This window comes from Lacerta agilis, chromosome 5 (assembly GCF_009819535.1).
Source record: "Lacerta agilis isolate rLacAgi1 chromosome 5, rLacAgi1.pri, whole genome shotgun sequence".
In the NCBI taxonomy this organism is placed as follows: Eukaryota; Metazoa; Chordata; class Lepidosauria; order Squamata; family Lacertidae; genus Lacerta; species Lacerta agilis.
The window spans coordinates 4,643,010-4,665,794 of record NC_046316.1 but is presented as its reverse complement, the minus strand read 5'-3'; the positions used below and the strand labels follow the sequence as shown (position 1 = coordinate 4,665,794).

The 22,785-nt window shown below is 41.7% G+C and overlaps 1 protein-coding gene across 6 annotated transcripts in view; it reads right to left on the bottom strand.

Annotated features, from left to right (window-relative positions):
• ARFGAP3 (ADP ribosylation factor GTPase activating protein 3) overlaps positions 1-22,785 on the bottom strand; it is a 35,253-nt gene that overhangs the window by 9,605 nt on the left and 2,863 nt on the right. The window contains exons 2-13 of one of the 6 annotated variants that reach the window (XM_033148331.1): positions 21,675-21,793; positions 19,440-19,512; positions 18,275-18,406; positions 15,619-15,702; positions 14,695-14,782; positions 14,181-14,240; positions 13,494-13,538; positions 11,733-11,779; positions 10,274-10,413; positions 7,512-7,637; positions 4,608-4,739; positions 2,652-2,789 (exon numbers count right to left, since the gene is read on the bottom strand). In XM_033148331.1, coding sequence (XP_033004222.1) covers positions 2,652-2,789; positions 4,608-4,739; positions 7,512-7,637; positions 10,274-10,413; positions 11,733-11,779; positions 13,494-13,538; positions 14,181-14,240; positions 14,695-14,782; positions 15,619-15,702; positions 18,275-18,406; positions 19,440-19,512; positions 21,675-21,793 — 1,184 coding nt within the window. The remainder of the gene's footprint in view (positions 1-2,651; positions 2,790-4,607; positions 4,740-7,511; positions 7,638-10,273; positions 10,414-11,732; positions 11,780-13,493; positions 13,539-14,180; positions 14,241-14,694; positions 14,783-15,618; positions 15,703-18,274; positions 18,407-19,439; positions 19,513-21,674; positions 21,794-22,785) is intronic. The other 5 variants (XM_033148332.1, XM_033148333.1, XM_033148334.1 and 2 more) reach the window with 5 other exon arrangements.

Here is a 22,785-nt window from a genome sequence, read left to right as displayed (position 1 = left end):
TTACTGTTGGAACAGTTTTTTCTGTAACATAATTTGAAAATAAATAAAAACTTCATTTTAAAAACTGTACAAAAAAACTAGTTTATTTCAACTGGTTAGATTACTTACACACACACACACACACACACACACACATACAAATGAATATTCCAGTTGGAACAGGATGCACATAAAAGACATAAATTATCCCAGCTATGTTAGCAGCCCAATCATTTTATGTACACAAACATTAGTAAAAAAAAAAAACTGTTTTCACAAGAAGTCTGCTAGGTTCCTTGTGTATCACTTTTATCAACAAACACCAAAAATTTAAGGATCACACTTCCCTGATGTTCCTCTTTCTTCCATTATATATTGATATCAATAAACGGAGAGGATTGAAAATGCACTGCTTAACTGCAACTTTAACCACCATTAAGACAGACTGATAGATTTGGAAAACCTCTCTTCACATACAGAAACCACAGCAAAGCCCACGATCCCTAGAGTATAAAGCAAGAATCCTTGCTTTAATATTTAACAATCTACCTTTTAAAACCTAGGATATGATGGTTGTTTTTATTTTTTTTTAAATCCCCACCTGTTCTGGATTTTATATACAATTTTGCTGGCCATTTCTTTATGAGAATACTTTTAGAGGTTTCCACCTATTTAGCTGCTTTGTCAATGAATTTCTCACGAGCTCATAAAATGTAGAGACCAAAGAAAAAAGGAGTAGCAAATGCTAATCAGTAATATTGCTATATTATATATTAATGCAGCCTGTGCACAGAAAGGTTTTAACATAGCCACAAGCAGATGACTGTACTCAATATTCAGTATTTGCCTACTCAGAGCTTCCCACCTGAATATCTTAGATACAAGTGGGCAGGCTTAGACTACCTGTTTTGCCTCTGTGGTTAAATGGCAGGAGAATTTCATTTGGTTTGCATTTTTAAATAAACTGACCTAATTCACAACTCATAGATTAATACATGGGCCAGAACATAATTATCCTTCATATTTAGAATTTCTCCAAATTTTACATGTAATTCTTGTCTGGAAAATGTAGAATAATGGAAGGGCCCATGAGGGTCATTTAGTCCAACCCCCTGCAAGGCAAGAATCTCTCTGCCCAGCGTGGAGCTGGAACCCACAACCCTGAGATTAAGAGTCTCATGCTTTACCGACTGAGCTTTCCCAGATGTAAAATGCATTTTTAAAAACTCAAGTTTTAGAATAAATTAGAAAAGCATATGCTGAGAGAAAAATATAACTGTATTTTTAAAATATGAATTTAAATATGACTTTTTCATATCCATTTTTTGAAAATGAGCAGACCGTTGCAAAAAACAGGATGGAACAGACATCTAAACACCTGCCAAATGGACAGAGGCTGGAAGCAAACTGATCTGATCATCCCTAGTTGAGGCTTCTGGTTCCAGTCTGCCTTAATGGAGGCAGCACCCACGACAGCGGGAGATTGTTGGCGAAGGAAAAACAAAGATGATCGAGGGCAATTATCCTTGCAAGCAGGGGCATTCCTAGCCCCTTGGCTGCCCGGGGCGGGAAGCCAGGAGGCACCCCTGGGGGCGGGGGCATCACGGCACGTGCGTGCGTCATGACGCACACACACACGGCGATGCCCCACCCGCGGGGGATGCCGGGCGGGGGCTTTGGGAGCCTCAGCGGGCTGCAAAGAGTCCCAAAGCCGCAGCCTGGCACCCCTTTGCGCTACGGCAGCGGCTTCGGGACTCTTTGCAGCCCACAGAGGCTCCCAAAGCCCCCGCCTGGGCCCCCTTGGGGGAGCGCAAGTGGGGCAGGGAGAGGGGCGGGTCAGCGAAGAGGGGTGTCACCCCTCTTCACTGGCCCGCCCCTCTCCTTGCCCCGGCTCCGCAAGCCAGCCAGTGGCGCGAAAAGCCGCTGGAAGGCGGGGGCTATTTTCGGCGCTGCCGGGGCAGAGCCGCAGGGGCGGCCAGCGAGGTGGGTGACACCCCGACTCGCTGGCGGCCCCTGCGGCTCCACCCCGGCAGTGCCGAAAATAGCCTAAAAAGAATTTTAAAAAAATAAAAAAGTTAAAAAAAAAGCCCAGTGGGCGGGGCTGCCCCCGATGTGTCACCCCCAGCAGGGGCGCTGCCCGGGGCCCCCCGCCCCCCCTGCGACGCCCCTGCTTGCAAGTTCCCCCCAGGGACAGGGAGGAACAGGCTTCACTCACAGTTCATGCCTGGCTCTCGCTGTGGCATGGGATGCTGGAGGCAGGGAGGCGCTGAGTACAAAAGCACTTCGCCTGCTGGTAACCCTCCTACGCAGAGGTTCTCCTGTTAATTTGGGCTTAATTTGGACTTTATTATCTACGGACTGACCTGAATAATACTAAAAGGACTTGGAATTTAATTTAACTGCAAGTATAATTGCTCATTTATCTTCAGCTGAATGAAGGGATGAAAGGAATATATGTGAACTTGCCAAGGAACTGATAAGGTTCATCAAATCCGGCATGTGGAAGGGGGGGGTGCACCTAAATTATATAATTCGGTATTTGAATGATTGGTATTAGTAATTGTATTATAATTTGGTATTGTTATAACGAGGCTATTATTGGATTGTAATTGAAAATTAGTAAGATTATTATCAGATCGTGGTTTATTCACATGAAGGTTTTCTTTAGGTACCTATCTAAGTAGCTTGGAGTTTTCGAAGACAGAATCGTATCTAAGTCTCTGTTGCTGCTCTCTTTCTTCCAGAAGGAATCAGAGTTGTCGTCCCAGTTAGAGAAAGTGCTACTTCTCAGTTCGGAGGAATCAAAGTACCTGCGTGGTAAAAGAGAATGTTAATGGTCTGCTGCTCTGGAGGGTCCCATTGGCCTTCGCGGGTAGCAAGAGCTGAAAAGCGCCCTTTAGCTGAAAAGCGCCCTTGGGAAGGTGATGCTCTCCTCTAGTTCCAATCCAATGGCAATACATTTTGTTAGTTAGAAGGCATTATGTGCTTTTCCAGCACCTGATCTTCAGGAAACATAAGGGGCTGTGAAGTGTGGGAAAGTGGAACTACCAGCAGTCATCTTGATTCAAGCCACTAGCCTGTTTACATGACCAATTAATGCCATAATAAATCAGTTACAGGTGGGTAGCCGTGTTGGTCTGCCATAGTCGAAACAAAATAGAAAATTCTTTCCAGTAGCGAGACCAACTGAGTTTGTTCTTGGTATGAGCTTTCGTGTGCATGCACACGAAAGCTCATACCAAGAACAAACTCAGTTGGTCTCTAAGGTGCTACTGGAAAGAATTTTCTATAATAAATCAGGATAGGAATGAGCATCAGGCCTTCTCATAGCTGCCGCCTTGCTTCTTCTTGGCTCCTCCTTTCCTGCAGGTGTTTAGCCATAGCTTCACATTACCAGCCAACCTGGGCCCTGGGAGGCCCTTCTTGTTGCCCCCCAGGATAGGGCATTTTCTGTAGCCATGCCTGACAAAGGAATTCTGCCCGCAAGGAGGCGAGTATGGTGGCTACATTTAGGTTTCTGTAGCCAAGTTAAGGCACATTGACTTATCCAGGCCTTTGGTAAAATTTAACTGGACTGTCCAAAGTCCTAGGGCTTGTGTGAACAGCTGTTTCATAGTTTTACTGTGGGTGGTAGTTTTCAGAAACGTTACTTGGTTTGTTGTAGGTTTTATAATTTTGTTAATGTTTGCAAGCCACCTTAGGATATATTTTGATGGGTGGTTTAGGAGTTCCATAAATAAATAATGTGAATGCCAGATTAATGTACAGTGGTACCTGAGGTTACAGACTCCACTAACCCAGAAATAACGCTTCAGGTTAAGAACTTTGCTTCAGGATAAGAACAGAAATTGTGCTCTGGCGGCGCGGCGGCAGCAGGAGGCCCCATTAGCTAAAGTGGTGCTTCAGGTTAAGAACAGTTTCAGGTTAAGAACGGACCTCCAGAACGAATTAAGTTCTTAACCCAAGGTACCACTGTATACCAAATTAGCCAGGATTCAGAAGCTAAGTTTAAACCAGGCTTCCTCAACCTTGGCCCTCCAGATGTTTTTGGCCTACAACTCCCATGATCCCTAGCTAGCAGGGTCAGTGGTCAGGGATGATGGGAGTTGTAGTCTCAAAAAATCTGGAGGGCTGAGGTTGAGGAAGCCTTGTTTAAACCATAGTTCAACTGCTGCTTCCTGTTTTCTCTCCCTATTCTTGAACAGGATGCTGCATTTAAGTACAACGGGCTCATGAACACCTTGGCTTATTAAAACCAGAATTTGATCATGTGAACACAACCAACACCTGCAGAAATGTTAATAAATAAATAAGGAAGGAAGGTATTTATGGATATGAATATCTAATAGATAAACAGGGTTTCAAATCCTCCAAAACTATATGAAAGTCATCATGAAAACAAGGTGTTTCATCAATCTTCCCTCATATCCCCATCTACAATTCAGTTCATGACCCTCATTCACTCTTATGATTTTCTAAATTATTAGTACATTGCATCTGCTGAAGCTGCTTTCAAGAGTTGGAACTGGAAATACAAAACATTTTGCAACTGCCTAAATGTTTTAATCTTAATCCAACCAAGTGACATTTCTACCATCCCATCCCCAAAGAAAAAGAGAAAGTCTTACCTTGAACTAGGGGAAGAGAAATATGAGTCAGCGTCATCATTGTTATTATTGTATTTTTTCCTTGGTTTTGCAATTATAGGTGTTTCTTGTTCTATGATTTGCATATCTGAAATTACGGAATGGGAAATGCCACTGGGATGGGAGAGAAGATACGACCACGTTAGCATTAAACGGACAAAGAGAAATTCCGTTAAAAAGGACAAAGCCCATCTGCTGAATTGGATTCTCAGTAAACATCTAATTATAATAGGCCGAGACCTGATGTAATCATCAAGCTTAATACAACAAATCAAATTTCAGATCTCCTCAGCCATGGCAACAAGATTTTACAGTAGCTTTAAGGGAAAAAATCTTTCTGCAAACTCTTGCTGCTCTAGAGCACTGGATCTCAAACTGATGCCAGACATCCTAGTGAGGCCAGGACAGTCACTAGAAATGCTGAAGCGTCCCCATCACTTATCCCAATGAATGACTTTATTAGAACATAAAGACAGCTTTGTATTGAAGGGCCTAGAACAGGGGTCCCCAAACTAAGGCCCGCAGGCCGGATAAGGCCTGAGGGACTTGTTTATCCGGCCCGTGGCAACCACCACCGCCCACCAGCTCTTACCAGCGCTACACTGCGCAGCTGCCCACTTCCGGGTCGGAGGAGCACCGGAAATAGCTTGTGCGCATGTGCAAGCGTTATTTCCGGTGCACTTCCAGGTTGGAGGATGCCCATGCACATGCGCACAAGCTATTTCCGGTGCTCCTCCGACCCGGAAGTGCGCCGGAAATAGCGTGTGCGCATGCGTATGGGGGGGCGCTCCCCTGCCCTCCGCACAATTGGCGCTGGAGACACTGGCCTGAGGCGCGGTAAGTTTGCTGACCCCTGGCCTAGAACACGGGTAGGCAAACTAAGGCCCGGATCCAGCCCAATCGGCTTCTCAGTCTGGCCCGCGGATAGTCCGAGAATCAGCGTGCTTTTACATGAGTAGAATGTGTCCTTTTATTTAAAATGCATCTCTGGGTTATTTCTGGGGCGTGCCTGGTGTTTTTACATGAGAAGAATGTGTGCTTTTATTTAAAATGCATCTCTGGGTTATTTCTGGGGCGTGCCTGGTGTTTTTACATGAGAAGAATGTGTGCTTTTATTTAAAATGCATCTCTGGGTTATTTCTGGGGCATAGGAATTCATTCGTTATTATTTTTTCAAAATATAGTCCGCCCCCCCCCCATAAGGTCTGAGGGACAGTGGACTGGCCCCCCTGCTGATAAAGTTTGCTGACCCCTGGCCTAGTACATCAAGTAAATGCACCAGAGATTAATTATGGGATCAGCTTTCATGGATTAATCCTGCTGTTTATGTGGATGTCTGTCACTTCACAAACTTAATTCCAGTGCCTTCCGCAAGCCATGTCAGTCTGCTGCAGAAAAGGTAACACAACAGTATTGTGGTGCTAAACATACCCAAAGGCCTTCACAGTATGGACTACAGCCCACTTCATTTGATTGTGTCTTTCATGCATCTGACAATACAGACTAGCAGCATACCTACCATTGTTTATACCACAACAAATCATTAGCCAAGGTATTACAAGGCATTGGAGTTTTTGACTCTGGGCAGAGAAAAGTTTGAGGATTGCCAACTATGTTTTGCCTTCAGAAAATTCTTGGCGGAATAGCATCAGGAACCTTGTGGCAATGCTGAGTGGAAGTACAGATTACGTAATTCATAATATTTATACAAACCTTGCTCTCTCTGCATTTAAAATTATGCAATTAAAATTATGCATAATAATAAACACTACACATACTAAAATCTGATAGAACTCAGTACACTGAGAGGATTTTAGTAAAGAAAACCTTCATGGCTTCCTCAGCCTCCAAGTAACTTTTGCTCCTTCCCCTTCATTATTCCCATTAAAGCCCTTATAAGGGTCACAAGCCCAAAGGCAATCTCACAAAGGGAAACTGTAAACATAGAGATCAGGAATCAAAGAACAAATGAAAGATCACAGTAATATTTTTGGGGTGTTTTTTTTTAGCAAAATAAATGGCTTACAAATTTTGATTTGAGGAAAAGGAACCATGATCCCAGCGTGAGCCTAATGCTAAGCCAGGAATCACAGTTCACTGTTCCTTTTCACCCTAGGATAGGAGTGAACTGGGAGCAATTTCTGTGTTCATGGTAAACTATTAACTATGGCTCCTTGTGACAAACTCCTCCAAGTGCTGAACAAATGATGAGGAGCAGGGAGTCAACTTGTGCGCACACAACAGAAGTCAGACAGGCCTCTGAAACATGAACTTCCTTTTCCCAAGCAGTTTTTGATAATCTTGATGCTCCCAGTACATTTCCAGGCACAATTCAAAGTGTTGGTGCTGACCTTTAAAGGCCTAAACAGCATCGGTCCAGTATACCTGAAGGAGTGTCTCCACCCCCATCATTCAGCCCGGACACTGAGATCCAGCAGCACCAAGGGCCTTCTGGCAGTTCCCTCATTGCGAGAAGTGAGGTTACAGGGAACCAGGCAGAGGGCTTTCTCGGTAGTGGCGCCCACCCTGTGGAACGCCCTCCCATCAGATGTCAAGGAAATAAGCAGCTATCCTATTTTTAAAAGACATCTGAAGGCAGCCCTGTTTGGGGAAGTTTTTAATATTTAATTCTGTATTGTTTTTAACACTCGATTGGGAGCCACCCAGAGTGGCTGGGGAAACTCAGCCAGATGGGTGGAGTATAAATAAATTATTATTATTATTAGCTCTTTACTACCTTGCTGTATTTTTATGAAAATGTCTATACATGTTTAAATAAGTAAACATTTAGTAATGTAGCTATAATTTATTTTGTTTTAGGTACCCTGCTCTGCGATTGCAATGAAGGAGTAATATGTATATTATTTTAAAAACAACAACACATACCTTCTATTGCTGTTAAATCCCATGCCAAGTCTTTCTACCTCAGTTTTCTTTTTACCAGCCATATTTATTTTTTCATCTTTCATCTGAATTTCAAGATCTTTGTAGGCCAGTCGTAATGATGACACCCTAAAAACAGAGCAGAGTCAACGTATGTCGAATGGAAACCTGAATCTCCACCCCCACCCACTGATCAATGCAGGTAACAGTAATAGCAGGTGACCAAAAGTGCCCCCTAAGGTGCGAGATGCTCTTCAAATGCATATGCTGGGACTGCATGCAATTGTCGTATGAGGATCGTGTGGGAAAAGCGCACACTGAGCCAAATCCTTTTCTAGCTTTTCCTAACAGAAAAGGCTTTTTCACAGAAGAACACATACACAATCAAACATGTCAGAATTATGGTACTGCTCTAAGACAGGGGGCAGGGGACTTTCCAAAATGATCTGTGGAGCTGCAGTACAGATGCAGTACAGTCTGACAAAAGGAGTCAAAAGGCTTTCATGAAGGCACAATGCCATTGGCTGGGCCAGAACAGTGGAGTTTGAGTCTCTGAACACCTAAGGAAATGATCCTCCAGTAAAAAGGACAGGGCAATGGGATCAGAAGAGCGGGCATTTGCTGAAGCTTTTCAATGTATCCAAAAGCATGCATTCTCCCCACTTATGCATGTTAGGCTCACTGCGCCAGGAAATAGTTAAATAAATCAATTCAAACTGCGAAAACAGCAAAAATGGCCCCTACAGAGCGGGAAAATCCCAGGCTTGCAATCCCCGGAGCCTTTGCACAGACCTTTGAGGCCTGCGGAGAGTTGGAGTTTGAGAAAGGTGGTTTGGAGGGAATGACTATGGTGGAGTTTGGCGGATTTTTGTGGGTTTCCAAAGATTTAGAGGGTGTTTACAGGCTTTTTAGATTATAAGCAATTTCATGTATATATGCGGAGTACCCAGGAACCTAAGTTCAAAATGAATCTTCACCACTCTGCAAATTCAATGCAAATCACAACACAAAAGGGGGTGGGTGAGATAATTAACTCAAAAATCTTGTTGATGGATATATGTTTAACTGCCTGTTAAACATCCAGCTTTCCACCCTAAGAAGTACAAGAGGCATTCCACTCCTGGAATGGGGATTTCCAGCCTACATTTCCCCTCTTTTGTCCCTGTACTCCCCTTTGATTACATTGGTGAATTTATAATTGATCTCCTGCAATAATACAACCCAGAAACATATGAAAATTTACAAGACATAACATGACCACCAGGTAGTATCTTAAGATTGTCCGATAATTTCTTTAAAATACTTTGCAAGGGAATAAAAGTTAAGAGAAGAAAATAAGGAAATGAAATTGAAATGATTATAACAGCTAGATGAATGAATACATATTAATAAGATTACATTCACTGGAGTTTTTGCAATAAAGCTTCTGAACCTGAAGCCATGCAAGTTAGTTGCAAAAGCTTTCACTTAGCCAACGTGCACTTGATTTTCCAATTACGAAACAAAAAACACACTTACTTTTATCTCTCTCTGACAGCATTAACAAAATCAAGAAGGTAAGAACAATATGCGTCTTCAAAACAAGGTGCAATTTTTGTGTGTGAGACCCGTGAATAACCTCCTAAAGGGTCATGACATGACAGCACAGATATTCATGAAAGTTTTAACTAAGACGTGTTGAAATGCCAAAAAATTTGCGGGTATATTTTAAAAGGACAAGCTGGGTGCATTGTATTTGAATGTGCTATTCTCCCCAAACAACTTAAACTATCCCTGAAAATAACCCGGGGGTGGTGTGTGTGAGGAAAGAATTCAGGGATATATTGCATTAAACTATGTAGTCTACGGGCAGCATCCAACTAATAGTTCCATCTGAATAAGGATTTCTCCTTGCAACATCCTGCATGCCCCATACATTTGCTCTGGGGATTTCCACAAGCTCATCCTGGAATATAAAGCAAACTAGATCACTGGCCAAATCTTTGAGAGAGCCATAATAATTGCTTGAAAGTCCTAAAAATGCATTTATGTTGCCATCTGGTGGCCAACTGAAAAGTAGCTGGGCGTTTTAACAGGAGGCTTTCCCTTCAAGTGAGTCATTTCTGAATGATATCTGAAGAAGTGTGCATGCACACGAAAGCTCATACCAAGAACAAACTTAGTTGGTCTCTAAGGTGGTACTGGAAGGAATTTTTTAATTTCATTTCATTTCTGTTCAGTCTGCGTTGGACATCATCTGAACACTGGCGGAGGAGGAGTGCGGGGGAAGCGCACTGCCTGGAGTATCACTACTTCCCAGAAAGCACGGTCCGTCTGCCCTTGAAATCTCGCTGAGCAAAGGGGAAGCTGGGAATAAATATTGTCCCTGGACAGCTGCAAGGAGGCTGCCTCACAGGGTTCTGGGAACCAAGAAAATGCGCACAGGTATCATTGCAGTCTAAGAGTGAAAGCTTGCCTACACTTTTACTCTAGGGAGGAAAAAAAACACTGCCTAAGGCAGAGGTAGTCCACATTGTGCGCTACACACGTTATTGGAATGGCACTTGCATCATCCACAAGTCTGAGAAGATCCCGTTATCATAGCTTGATTTTCGAGTCCATCAGCTATGCTTCACACTAAAGTAAAACAGGTGCTTCTTAAAGCATAACAGGTGCTGTCTAAACTAGCATTCCCCGCATCAAGAACCATTCAGTACAACTACAAAAATCCAGCTTACGTATATGCTAAGCAAACATATTACACATGCAAAGTGAGCTACACTTACAGCGGCTCTTCCTTCTCAGTTCTTTTGCCAGCATGCATATCTTCTTTCATTTTATCTACGGCTTGGGCTTGCTTCTCAATTTCGTTAAAGCTTTTGCTGCTCATTTTCTGGGCCCCCAAACCACCTTTCTTGGCTCCAAGCTTTAATGAGAAAGAAATAAAGTCATTTTTTACAGCCTGAAATGTCAGTGAATAGAAGGAGAGGAGAGGGAGAGGACCAATGAAGTAAACTAAACAAAGGGCACCTGTTTGTACAGGTAGGTAAAGAAACTACATGCGCATTTGTTCTATCACATTGTAAACAAGGAAAGAAAAAAGTTCCAACAATGGCAAGGGGCGGCTGAATCAAGACGCAGTTTATACCTCACAGACAAACCGAACCCCAATTTCTCCTGCACTTCTTGGTTTCTGGTAATCTCACGTTTTGACACCTAAAGGTATTTTGCCTTTAAACCACAACATGAAAGATGATTCTGGGATTTGGAATCACATTATAGTTAGCAGTAGCCATATGTCTCCCTAGTTCAGACGCCACCATGGCAAAAACTCGTTTGCTCTGAACCAGGAACAGAGGCGAGCATGCCATCCCATATAGCACACTCCTGATGTCCAGGCCATGATTTTTCAGCAATATGAAATGTTAGCACAATGCTTAACAATTGTGGCAAATACTTCTGCTTGTCGGCTCATGGTCAAATTACATAAAATACAGCGGACCCTCTGGATATTAATTTAATTTGTTCCGGGGGCCTGTGCGCACCCTGAAAACTTCTGAGCATGCGCGAGCAGCAAAACCCGAAAAAATACTTCCAGGTTTGCCGCTTTCGCAACCCAAAGTTTGCATTACTCGAGAGTAACATAACCAAATGTACTCTGTTACCAAGAAGAGGAAGAGGAGGAGGAGGAGTTTGGATTTGATATCCCGCTTTATCACTACCTGAAGGAGTCTCAAAGCAGCTAACATTCTGTGTGACTAGCCCAAGGTCACCCAGCAGCTGCATGTGGAGGAGCGGAGACGCGAACCCGGTTCACCAGATTACGAGTCTACCACTCTTAACCACTACACCAAACTGGCTCAAAAGTCATCTAGGATGCTATATAACTGCAGAAATACCTCCCACAAATGGATCACTCCTTTATTCCAATGCAATGAGGTACTACACATACTTCAGCATACATATCCCTACATGCATGAAGAACTGAGCCTGAGTGCGAATCCTCAGCTGGGTCTCTATATGTATAGTCTTTAAGTGAACAAAAAAGCTGGAAGCCCGTTAAGTCAGCTCTTTAAAAGGGGACTAGAGAGCTGGATCCAGTCTCTCTTCCATGCCAAATAGCTAATGAAAACAATAATCGGCTTTTGAGAAGAGGACTACATACAAAAATGCAACATAGATCCTATGGAGAGAGCCAATTTACAACCCCATTAACACAAGAAAACATGGCACCGAATCACTTACCCCCTTTCTTACTTGATTTGGCTTCTTCTTTATCATGGAGCTGGCCTCTGGAAAGATCAACACATATTTTGTTATGATCTATATTTTTTGAGCATGCAAATGGTCTTAACAACAATGTGCACAAAAGCACGATGTGTCAGCAAGCTTCCCCCTTTATTTTCCTCAACTGAAATACAGCAGTTTCATTAATAAGGAAATCAGCAGTACAGTGTAGTATGAGATGTCTTATTTTCAACATTAAATAGTATAAACAAATACTTTTTTATGAACTACCAAATTCACAAAGGGCAAAGGATATAGCAATTCAAAGTTGTCCAATAACTGACAAGCATACCTCCTTGATATTTGACCAAGGTTGTCAGATTTTACACACTTTTTTACACACACACACGGTACAGAAGTACGAACAAGCTTTATGCCCCAGGGTAGAATGGGGTGGGAATCAAGACACTAGGCACAAATTAGGAAACCAGTTAATAACTTATATGCCATCTCCAAAAAATTGCTTAGGGAAAGTGTGCTTTTAAAGAACAAGGTACCTACAGAACAAAATCTTCCTCTCTCTAATGCATTTAGATTCCACCCTTTAACTCAAAGTTTCAGAATAGAATTTTGGGTCATAAATCTAAACCAGCAGACATTAAACCAATTGATACACCTTAAGAGCAATACTTTGGAAGAGTGATCCACTCAGCATATTAAGAGGAAGACTGAACCCTTCCCCCACACCAATAGTTTTTTATGCTCTTATTAAAAGGAAATGAGACAAAATCATGGAGGTGACTAGTCATGAAGGTTGCATGAAGAAGAAATACCGACAAAAGAAGATTGGACAGTGAAACTAATGGAATATGCAGAACTGGACAAAATGACAGGAAGAATCCGGGAACAGCGGGACCAGAAATTCATCAAAGACTGGTTAAAGTTTACGAACTATTTGACTAACAATTCGCAGTTGAATACGTTAATAGAACTTCAAGAAGGTTTGTAGTTAATGTGTAGAAACATCATTGTAATTATGGTAGTTAGAGTAAGAGACATATGATAGTATAAGCAATGGTAGACTAAAGAAGTATAATATTAAGATACAAATCTGAATGCCATGTGGAAGGTCTGAGGGAAGTCATGGCTATGATAGCCAAAGTTGATAAAAAGGATTCTGAACTGCATAGGCCTTTGGTTCCATCCAGCAAAGCTTTTCTTATGTTCCCAGAGCTGAAATTGTCAATCATCTGTTTGCTGAACGAAAGATCCACATTCACAGAAATAAGGATGCAGACCACTCCTATATGTGTGGTACTCCAGACTGATGCCAGCTTAATACCTCAAATACTGAAGTATTAAATGGTCATGAGGCTATTCAAGATGTTTAAAAAATGTATGGGAATACCAGCGATCCAGAAATACAGTTTGGAAAAATTAAACGCATCTAAGACTGTTTAAATTGTTATGAGGTTGGAAGGTGTTTGTAGAATTTGTACTGTGAAAATGGTAAGGGGTCAAACTATCACAAGAGGTGTTGAAATTTTGGGAGGCTAGATAGTTACAATGGAATGGTCTCGGTGGTGGGGTGCACATTCTATTTATTTGTTTATGATTACTTTCTCAAAATAAAAAACAAAAATTAAATTTGTTAGAGGGTTATACATTTGCTTAAATTGGTATAAGCTAAGAAAACTGTTATAATGCTCTATTCCACGGAAGTCCTAAATGTGGAAACTGAAGCAGTCAAACAGGGTATTTAAAAAGATCCACAGTCACCTTTGCTATGTGTGGTGCCTGAAGCATTTACATTCTCCGAGTTGGCTAAAATAAGAGAAAAACAAACAAACACACGTCACTAACTAAAAAGGTCAATGTTTTAAATAAACAACTGAATTTAGAGTACATGGCAACTGCTGGACCCTAAGGGCCAAACTATTGCGGGGCGGGGAGGGGGTTAAGCGTATGATACTGTCTTCGAGGGACTGCACTATTCCAGACTACAGCTGGGGGAAATTACAGGTCTAAACTCCCCTATGTTACAGGTGCCAAGCCTTATAACAAGCTAGCCTGTTGTTGGTTTTCTGTATGAAAGGATTCATCATGGAGGAGCATTCAAATATGCAACCCCCCAGATACATTCTGACCTGTGACAGGCTCAGGAGGCCTTTACCACATTACATTTGTCAGAAGAGAAATAAGCATCATGAATGGAGCAAAAGGGCACATTTAGATGCACTTCAATACTGCCCATACCTAGATACTGTGCTGGCTCTGGTAAAAAAAAAAGGTAAAGGTAAAGGTAAAGGGACCCCTGACCATTAGGTCTGGTCGTGGACGACTCTGGGGTTGCGGCGCTCATCTCGCTTTATTGGCTAAGTGCAAAATTTGCACTGCTTTTCCCAAACCAAACTCATTTCAAACATGTACACATTAAAACACAAAGGACTGTTTTGGACTGATTACCTAATGAAGCTTGTGGCGAGACACTAAGGCAGTCAACACTTGGTCCATGTTCTGGTTCTTCTAGATATATAAAAAAATTAAGTACAGATAGTCCACTTTAGAATATTCAAAAATACCTTACTAGAGAGATTTCCCCCCAATACACACACTCACGTCCCCCAACCCGAACTTCCACTCTCTGTGAACTTTTTTCACCTTAATAATAATAATAATCACAGTATTAAGAAGTTGGAACTGCAAATGGATTACAACATGAAAGCGGCAACAGATTTTTGTAACTATGCTGCATTTCTATCATGTCTGAGGTTGTGCTTCAGGTGACAATAGAATTATTCATAAAGCAGCATAAGCTACTCCCCTTTCGCAGACGTTTGCTAAACACAGGTGCCTGCTTTTTAGCATCTATCGTTATTGCATGTACAGCAATATTATAAAAAGGGCGCACAAGCATAAGCAGTAGCCAAAAATGCTAAACTTTAGTCTAAAAACTCTGTCTCTCCTCTTCAAATTGTACCTTCTTTGCTTTCTGAATCATTTTCTAGAGAAGTCTGTTTTAGAGTAATTGTCTCCTGATGTGACAACTCCCATTCCGTGTTGATAACCTGCAGAAAAGGAAAAATTAGTTACTACTATCTATTTGGAGTGAGCCCAAAGTAACCCAAAAACTGAACTAGCTAAGACACTGGTTAATCTCAATGCTTATGCCGTCATGCAAATTACAGACACACATATGAGACATCTAAAATTTCACACCTACATTTTTTCAATAAGAAAAATTATGAATCATCTACTGGACAAAAGTAAAGGACTCAAATAGTTCTGCCGTAACTTGTCACTAGAATATTTTCACTAATGGTTTACATAAGTTACAGAATTAGTTAAGACGACTGCCAATTCCATAAATTCAAACATTATTTAAAATCAATGTAAACTAGATTACAAAGTGCTATATTTTGAATAAACAGTAACTGATAGCAATCATTGTCACAAGACTGATAAAAAGGGATGCACTTTCAGATTTAACATTACATTGCAGGTCACATATTACTCAATCAGTCCTAAGCGGGGATGCTGAATGCACGTCCGGTCACCAGTGCAGAGTGGGAGAGCAAGGACTTAACCGCTACCTACCACTAGGATCAACTGTAGAAAGTGCAATGTTGTGTTGGCATAAACTGGTGACATCATCTATCCTGCTGCTGAACAGAGGCAGCTCATGCCTACACAGGGACAACACTGCATTGCCTTTGCTCTGTGACTAGTCCCCACTCTGCCACTCTTGGTTGTGGTAGCCAGGAGGAGCATGGATCCATGGCCCTCTCAAGACAACAGACGGGACATTTACTGTACATCCATGCATGGGCCAGAACAGATATTGAAACTTTGCTACTTGAGAAATACCAGAGACTTAAGAAGCAAAATTCAACTTATTCTATACCCGAGGAGAAACGTGAGATGCAAAGAAGTCTTCCTCTTTTTCCTGTGGTGATAGAGGAGGGGCTCCACTGCCATCTATCCACAACTAGAACAAACACAGCATGTCATCTCATGATGTCCCCTCAACAATGTATGTTTTAGGCATAATCAACAGCATGCACAGACATTTTCATAAAGGCACCACACGGGACTAGTCTTTGAAACGAAGGCAAACATACAGTAGTGCAAGACCGGTTGAAATGTTGCAACAGATACAGTTAATGTAAGCATTCAAAATCTCCTAAGCTCCAAACAATTTACGCTGGCATTCATATGCTCCAATGAAACATTAAGCAATGCTGAAAATTCAGCAGTTCTCAAAATTCTTTCAACATCACCATCTGACAGCAAATTTGGGTCGTCAGCTTGGAACTGACACAAGGCTACCCAAAAATAAAGTCACACAGATCCTAGACACTTGGGATTTCCCTAGGTATAAAGAAATGTACTTTTATAAATAAAAAGAAAACAATTAAAGTAAAAACACAATTCTATAGACTTCCAAGAGCCACAGAAAATCAATACTAGAGTAGACCATTGTATTGCCCAGATAGGAAACTTCCAGGTTTATATTCAAAGCCAAATTTCCTTAACATACTGCTGCTACCCAATCATAGCTAAGCTAAAATGCTCAATTTTTCCACTGTTTCCTAGGGGCAGCTGTAGTCCTTTTCACATATTCATCATCTGAAGGGAGCTCCATGCAATCAAAGCATATGGGCCCCACCCACATGTCTGCATGAGCATCTGCAGAACAAAGTGTAGACTTCCATAAAGTCACACGGATGTGAAGATAAATATTACATTTAACGGCCTCGTACAAAAGGTAGCAGGTCTGACTTATGTTTTGAGTATTTACAGGTGAGGTTCTACATTTCAAGGAAGAATACAGCTAACAGAAGTATCCAAGGTCAGAAAAACAGAAAAAATATTTCAAACCTATGTAAGTTGTCATTAATTTTAAATATGATCAGTGCATCAGATTAACATAAAAGTGATTAGATCAGGGCTATAAATACATTATAACTGCATAATAAGTTCTCCTCACCTGTTGATATCCAGTCTGATTATTTTATTGTCTGTTTTGTTAAGCAAGTGCAAACACAAACAGCTGGGAACAGGGTTTTTATTGTAGTGTCTCCAAAACTGTGGAACGCTCCCCAGGCCCCACTCTTTAGCAACCATGCTCCACACCTACCATATGTCTCCTTGAATAATGAGAATGTCTCTTCATTTCCTTGGGTGGAGGTGGGGAGGGGCATTAGCAGAGTGTTTATTTCAACCTCTGGCTTGCAGGGCTGGAACACAGCCTACCGTACAAAGGTCAGGCTTACATTCATTGCCCATGTCTGCACACAGCCTCCAAAAATTTGACCAAGAGGGAATGTGGGCCCTTGGACAGAAAAAGACTTCATACCTCTGCAGTAAAGATTAGGTATCTACTTTTTCAAGGCCTGCAAGACTTAGGGTCAGTGTTAGAAACTCAGATCTGTAAGCTAGATGCCAAATGGCTCCTTAAACCAGGTGACAGTCATTTCAGGGCCAGGCAGCTTCAAAGTTGTATTTTTCCATACGACTTTTTGGTTCCTGAAATTCATTCTGATTGTGTGTGAAAAGAGTCCAGACCCAAGGATCCCCAGGCATGCACCTCCAGATGGTGGAGACATCATGTGCCATCCTGGCACCCGGGCATCTTCACTTGGTCACAAGTGGCCAATAGCTAGGTGCAATGCACCTGGTGAATTTTGAACGCTGCTTAGGATGCAATTCAATGTTGCTGGAATTTACTTCCACTTGTGCAACAGGACTTCATCTTCCTCTCATTCTCATTCCAACCCTTCACAGAAGATTCTGGGAGTGATTGGAGGTATGCAGAGGAAGGTGAATTCCCACTGAACTAACAGAAATCCATTCTTCTTGTACAAAGATAATGCTAGATGTTTGAATTTTTTTTAAATCTCATATCCATTTGTAAAACTAATTTTGACTTTTATAGGGCAAGATACTACCACACAGTTCATAAGAAATCAATGAACCTCTTGGTCACACTTTATGTTGATGAATTATGTCTACATATTAAACCTCCTCTGACTGCACATATTAATTATACAGGTACTGCACCCCAACATAAACACTTCTGCAACTCTGATGAAACTGTATGATGAACAAGATTGTATTTGGTGCAATAAAGCAACATGCCAAGTGATGACATGCTGATAATTGGGGCCAAAAATATTTCATTTCAGTGAAAATATGGTAGTGGGGATCCCTCCCCCAATTTCTTGTGATATGCAAAGCACCCTGGAAATACAATTTAAGTGATTGATATTAATCTGGGCTTTTTTTTCTAGAAAAGAGGTGCCAGAACTATGCCTAAAAGCTACAGAGGTGACAAAATGCACCAAAGAGATGACAGAAGCCATGATATTAATTGATGCAACGCCTTCCATCCTTCCTCATTACTGCAACATTCTTAAAGAGCTAAGCAAATGTCTGAACAACATGTGATTTGTTGCATGTCAGCTTTATAAACATTAGATTTCCTGGAAATACAACACTGGTCTAACAAGAAAGTAAAAGCAAGAATCAATGAATGAGGTAGAGTGCAGATCACTTACATCAGTACCATACTTCCGTGTTGCCTGAGCTGCAAGCGACTTAATTTTTTCCCTGTAAAGTTGAGCAGCACGACTGCTATACTTAGCATTGGTGTCAGTTGTAGTGCAACCATGTTGGTGGAAAAATGCAGACTACAAAAGAAAGAGTACATTAAAGAAAGACAATGTGTGTATTTTTAAAAGCATCTGAGGGTGGGTTTATTCCTTAAAGTTAAAGCAAATGTATTTTATGTTTGGGTTATGTTATGATAGGGTGGGTGAACATTATCGGGAATCCTTGCATGTAAGCAATGAGATGAAAGTTGTAGCATTTACATATTTTCCATCTGAGTGTAAATTCAATTATCAAATATTCAAACATCAAATCAAATCAAAATTTATTGGTCAACCAAATACAGGTTACAGCCAAAAAAGAAAAAAGAAATAAGATTTTAGCAAGAAAACAAAGTTAATGAGAACAACATGCTAAAATAGAAGTAATAAAACATATATAATACATACATGTTTGGGGTAAATATCAAGAGCATGAGAAAACCAAGTAGCCATTTAGCAGGGTCGCATGCACTGAAGCATTATTTTAAAAAGTGCACACAGGCAATCCAAATTCTATAACCTGTATAAATTGTGCAAAATTACAGTTTCTGATTTTGCATAATGTATTCTGGTTTTTCTAGAACATGGAAGCCGTAACCCCATACCAAGGAGAAAACAATCCCAGATTTCAGCAGGCATTGTTCATACATTTTCAAGCATATGTCTGCATCCATAAGGAATAGAAACTTGCTTGTAAACAAAGAAAGAAGACAGGATTCTCAAAAGCAGAATTTTGTGTTCAGTACAGTATTGCTTGCTGTTCTGGGAACACTTTGTGGTTAAATAAATGGGAGTAGAATTATATACATAAATCAGGGGTGACTAATCTGTGGTTCTCCAGATGCTGTTGGACCACTGGCTGGGACTGATGGGAATTTAGCCCAGTAACATCTTAAGGGCTGTAGGTTAACCACTCAGGTGTAAATTAAAAAAGTATAGCTTTTGTACTCACAAAAATAAAACACAGAGAAACAGACAGACAGACAGACAGAGACCTTCTGCAAAATACGAATGATATGAAACAGATCTCTGTAAACCAGGGGTAAAAACTCAACTTCACAAATAAACTTACAGCATTAGCATTTCCTCCAACTTGCATACATCTCAGCTGAAACCATGACCAGTTAGAATCTAATTCTGTAGACCTACCAAAAGAAAAAGAGGGGGGAAATTGAGAACTTTTCTAACCAATATTTCCAAACAAAATCTTGAAGCAAAACTTTGTTGTTGTTAAATAAATCATCACACGGTGTGATATGTCATGTGTTGTTGTTCACCTGAGGTTGCATTTACATAAATTTTTAGACCTGCTAAGGAACAGATGAATGTTATTATGTGCTCATAGAGAAAACCACAGAATTCAAAGAGGGTGCACTTTCTTTTTCCCATGGCTGTATATGCTTCGGAGGAGATTCAAATGAATTACTTTTTTAAAAAAATGAGTCTTTAAGGCCAAACTTCCATTTATACTTCTGGAATTCTAGCTCCTGTAAACAGAACCAACCAATCTTTCAGAAAGCTGTTCTAATATTCAATATTCAAAGTATGAAGCTCAACTACCAACACGACACAGGTGATTGGTTGGTAAAGTAAATAAAGATTGTGATATTCAGTATCCAATGTATGACTCATAAATGTTAAGTTCTAAAATGTAAACACGATTGCAGTTTTCTGATACACAACCCTTAGATGACAACGTTCACAGTGAAGCTGAAGGCAATCAAAACTTTGTTTATATTTAAAACCACTTCAATTTAATAAAAATATAAATGTTCCATCTCAATGGTAAATTGGAATAAATCCAATAATTTCAACAGAAATGTTTATATAATTTAGACCCCACCGTTTCAGACTACCTAAGAAACCATTTAAAACAGTTAACACAATATCACCATAGAATTGTAGTTAGAAGGGCCCCCCAAGGGTCATCTAGTCCAATCCCAGCAAGTGGTCCCCCATTCTATTTGAAACTCTAGTGGACCCTGCTTAGCTTTGCAACTGTTCTAGCAGTTTCATTGTTGCACCACTAGGAGGGGATAAAAGCAGTAAGAAAACAAGTCAGCACAACAAAAGCCAGGTTAAACTATGGTTACCAGATGTCACCGTTTCCCGGGGACAGTCCCCGGATTTATAAATCCGTCCCTGGACAAAATCTGTCCCCTGATTTCATTTAATGTCCCCGGATTTATATTTTAAGCGTGGCAGATTTATTAGTAGGGAATGGATGTTGCGTGATTGGCACAAGACACATCATATGGGGACTTCCGGCAAGGCAAAATGGTCGGCGCCATGGCAGTGAGCAGCTCCTGAAGCCAGCCAGAGCCAACTGCGCTACCAGGCTGGCTCCGGGCTGCTGAGACTGCCGCTGCTGCCACCACTGACAAGGGGGAACTGGGGACGGACGGCACATCAACTGGGGGGAACAGCTGACACACACACCCCCATGACCCAAATCGAGCCGGAAGTGAGAGCACCCAGCCGACTGCCCAGCGGTGCTCCGGGGCCAGGAAAACTCTGGAGCCGATGCAGGGAGAGGGAGAAGGAGGAGAAGGAGAAGGAGAAGGAAGAGGAAGAGGAAGGAGAAAAAAAGAGGAGGAGCTCTGACCTTGCTGTGTCACTGCCGCTGCTGGGGAAGAGAGGTAGGAGAGCACCAGGAGGGCAAGGACATGTGGCCGAGCCCAGGCCCGACCTAAGCCTACTTCATAGCGGCTAGCGCCCCAAGAAAGCAGGCCGGGGCCCAGAGGAAGGCCGCGCAACAGAGGAGACCACAGAAGGGAAGATATTACTTCTTATTTTTTTAAAAAAATAACTTTTTAAAATAACTTTTTTCTCTTTTCAAAAAAAAAAGTGTCCCCGGATTCTTTGAAAAAAATCTTGTAACCTTAGGTTAAACCATATCCAGAATTTCTGATCCAAAAGGTGCCTGTCTGATATTGAAAGAGCAATTTTCAGATCTTAACCTCTCCTTAGAACCACACCAAAGAAATTCTCCTGTATCTCCTATTGATGCCAAAGTAGCATTCTGAGGATGGGATCCAATGCTTTCCCTCTGTCAACAGGCGCTAGAGGCGGGGGGGGGGGGGAGATTGCTGAATATCTGAAAATTGCCTCCCTCCCCTGTTATGATGACAGGTGCCTTCTGTCAGCAGAAGGGCCATGTTGGATACCATCCTTATTAAAGAGGAACACAAGATGAACAAACCTTTTACTCACAAACACCTTTACTAACCACATGGGAGAAAGTCAGACAAATGCAGTAACACAGAAAAAGCACCCCCAATCCAAAAACAGCATGCAAATTCCTTACCGAATGAAAGTCAAGTGAACCCCAAGTGATCGATGAGTCCCTGAGCAGTCAATACACAGGAAAACGCCATACGTTATGCTTGCCCAGCTTGGGTTTTTCGCTCCACAGTCGAAGCATATCTAGAAAACAATACAAAAAGTGTATAGCATATTGTGACAAGTAAGCATCTGAACTGCAGTGTGAGACCTGCAGAATAAATAGCTCTTAATTACTCCAGCAAAAGAGCTGAAGTTAGACAAAAAGCTGGTTGCCTTGATGTAACTTCTAGTGTACCCGCAGTCTTTGAAATTAGCTGGGCACATTTTGGACCCCTCAACCACTTCGACCAAGTGAAGGTGCCTGGGTGCCAGGATGGCACCTGACATCTCCACGATCTGGAGGTGCGTGCCTGGGGATCCTTGGAACTTGCCTGTTTTCACACACTAATACATCCTGTAGAGTCCTATCACTTATATTTTATCTGCACAATCTGAATAAATTTCAGGAACCAAAATACCTTTTCTGTTCAGCCTGAGCGGGAGCAGTGAACAACATTATAGTTAAATTTTGTGGCTTGTCTTCAATTACCCCACCCCACTGCCCAGCTCACAGTTGTGAAGAATATTCTCATGTTATGAATGGTCTGTCACCATTAAGAAAAAGAGGTAGGAATAGGCCAATATACATGAGGACTGTACTTGAATCAAGTGACTTTTCTTCAAGTTCTCAATGCTCTTAACCTAGCTCAAGGTTGCCACCTGAATTAGCCAGATGTTTAACTGATGGAGACGCAGGTGGCGCTGTGGTCTAAACCACTGAGCGTCTTGGGCTTGCTGAGGGTAAGATTGGCAGTTCGAATCTACAAGACAGGGTCGTCCCAGCTCTTGCCAGCCTAGCAGTTCAAAAGCTTACCAGTGCAAATAGATAAATATGTACCGCTGCAGCAGGAAGTTAAACAGTGTTTCTGTGCGCTCTGGCACTTGTTTCCATGCGCTCTGGCACTCATCACGGTGCTCCGTGTGCCGGAAACAGTTTAGTCATGTTTCCCACATGACCCGGAAAGCTGCCTGCAGACAAACGCCAGCTCCCTTGGTCTGAAAGCAGAGTTGAGCGCCATACCCCATAGTCAAAT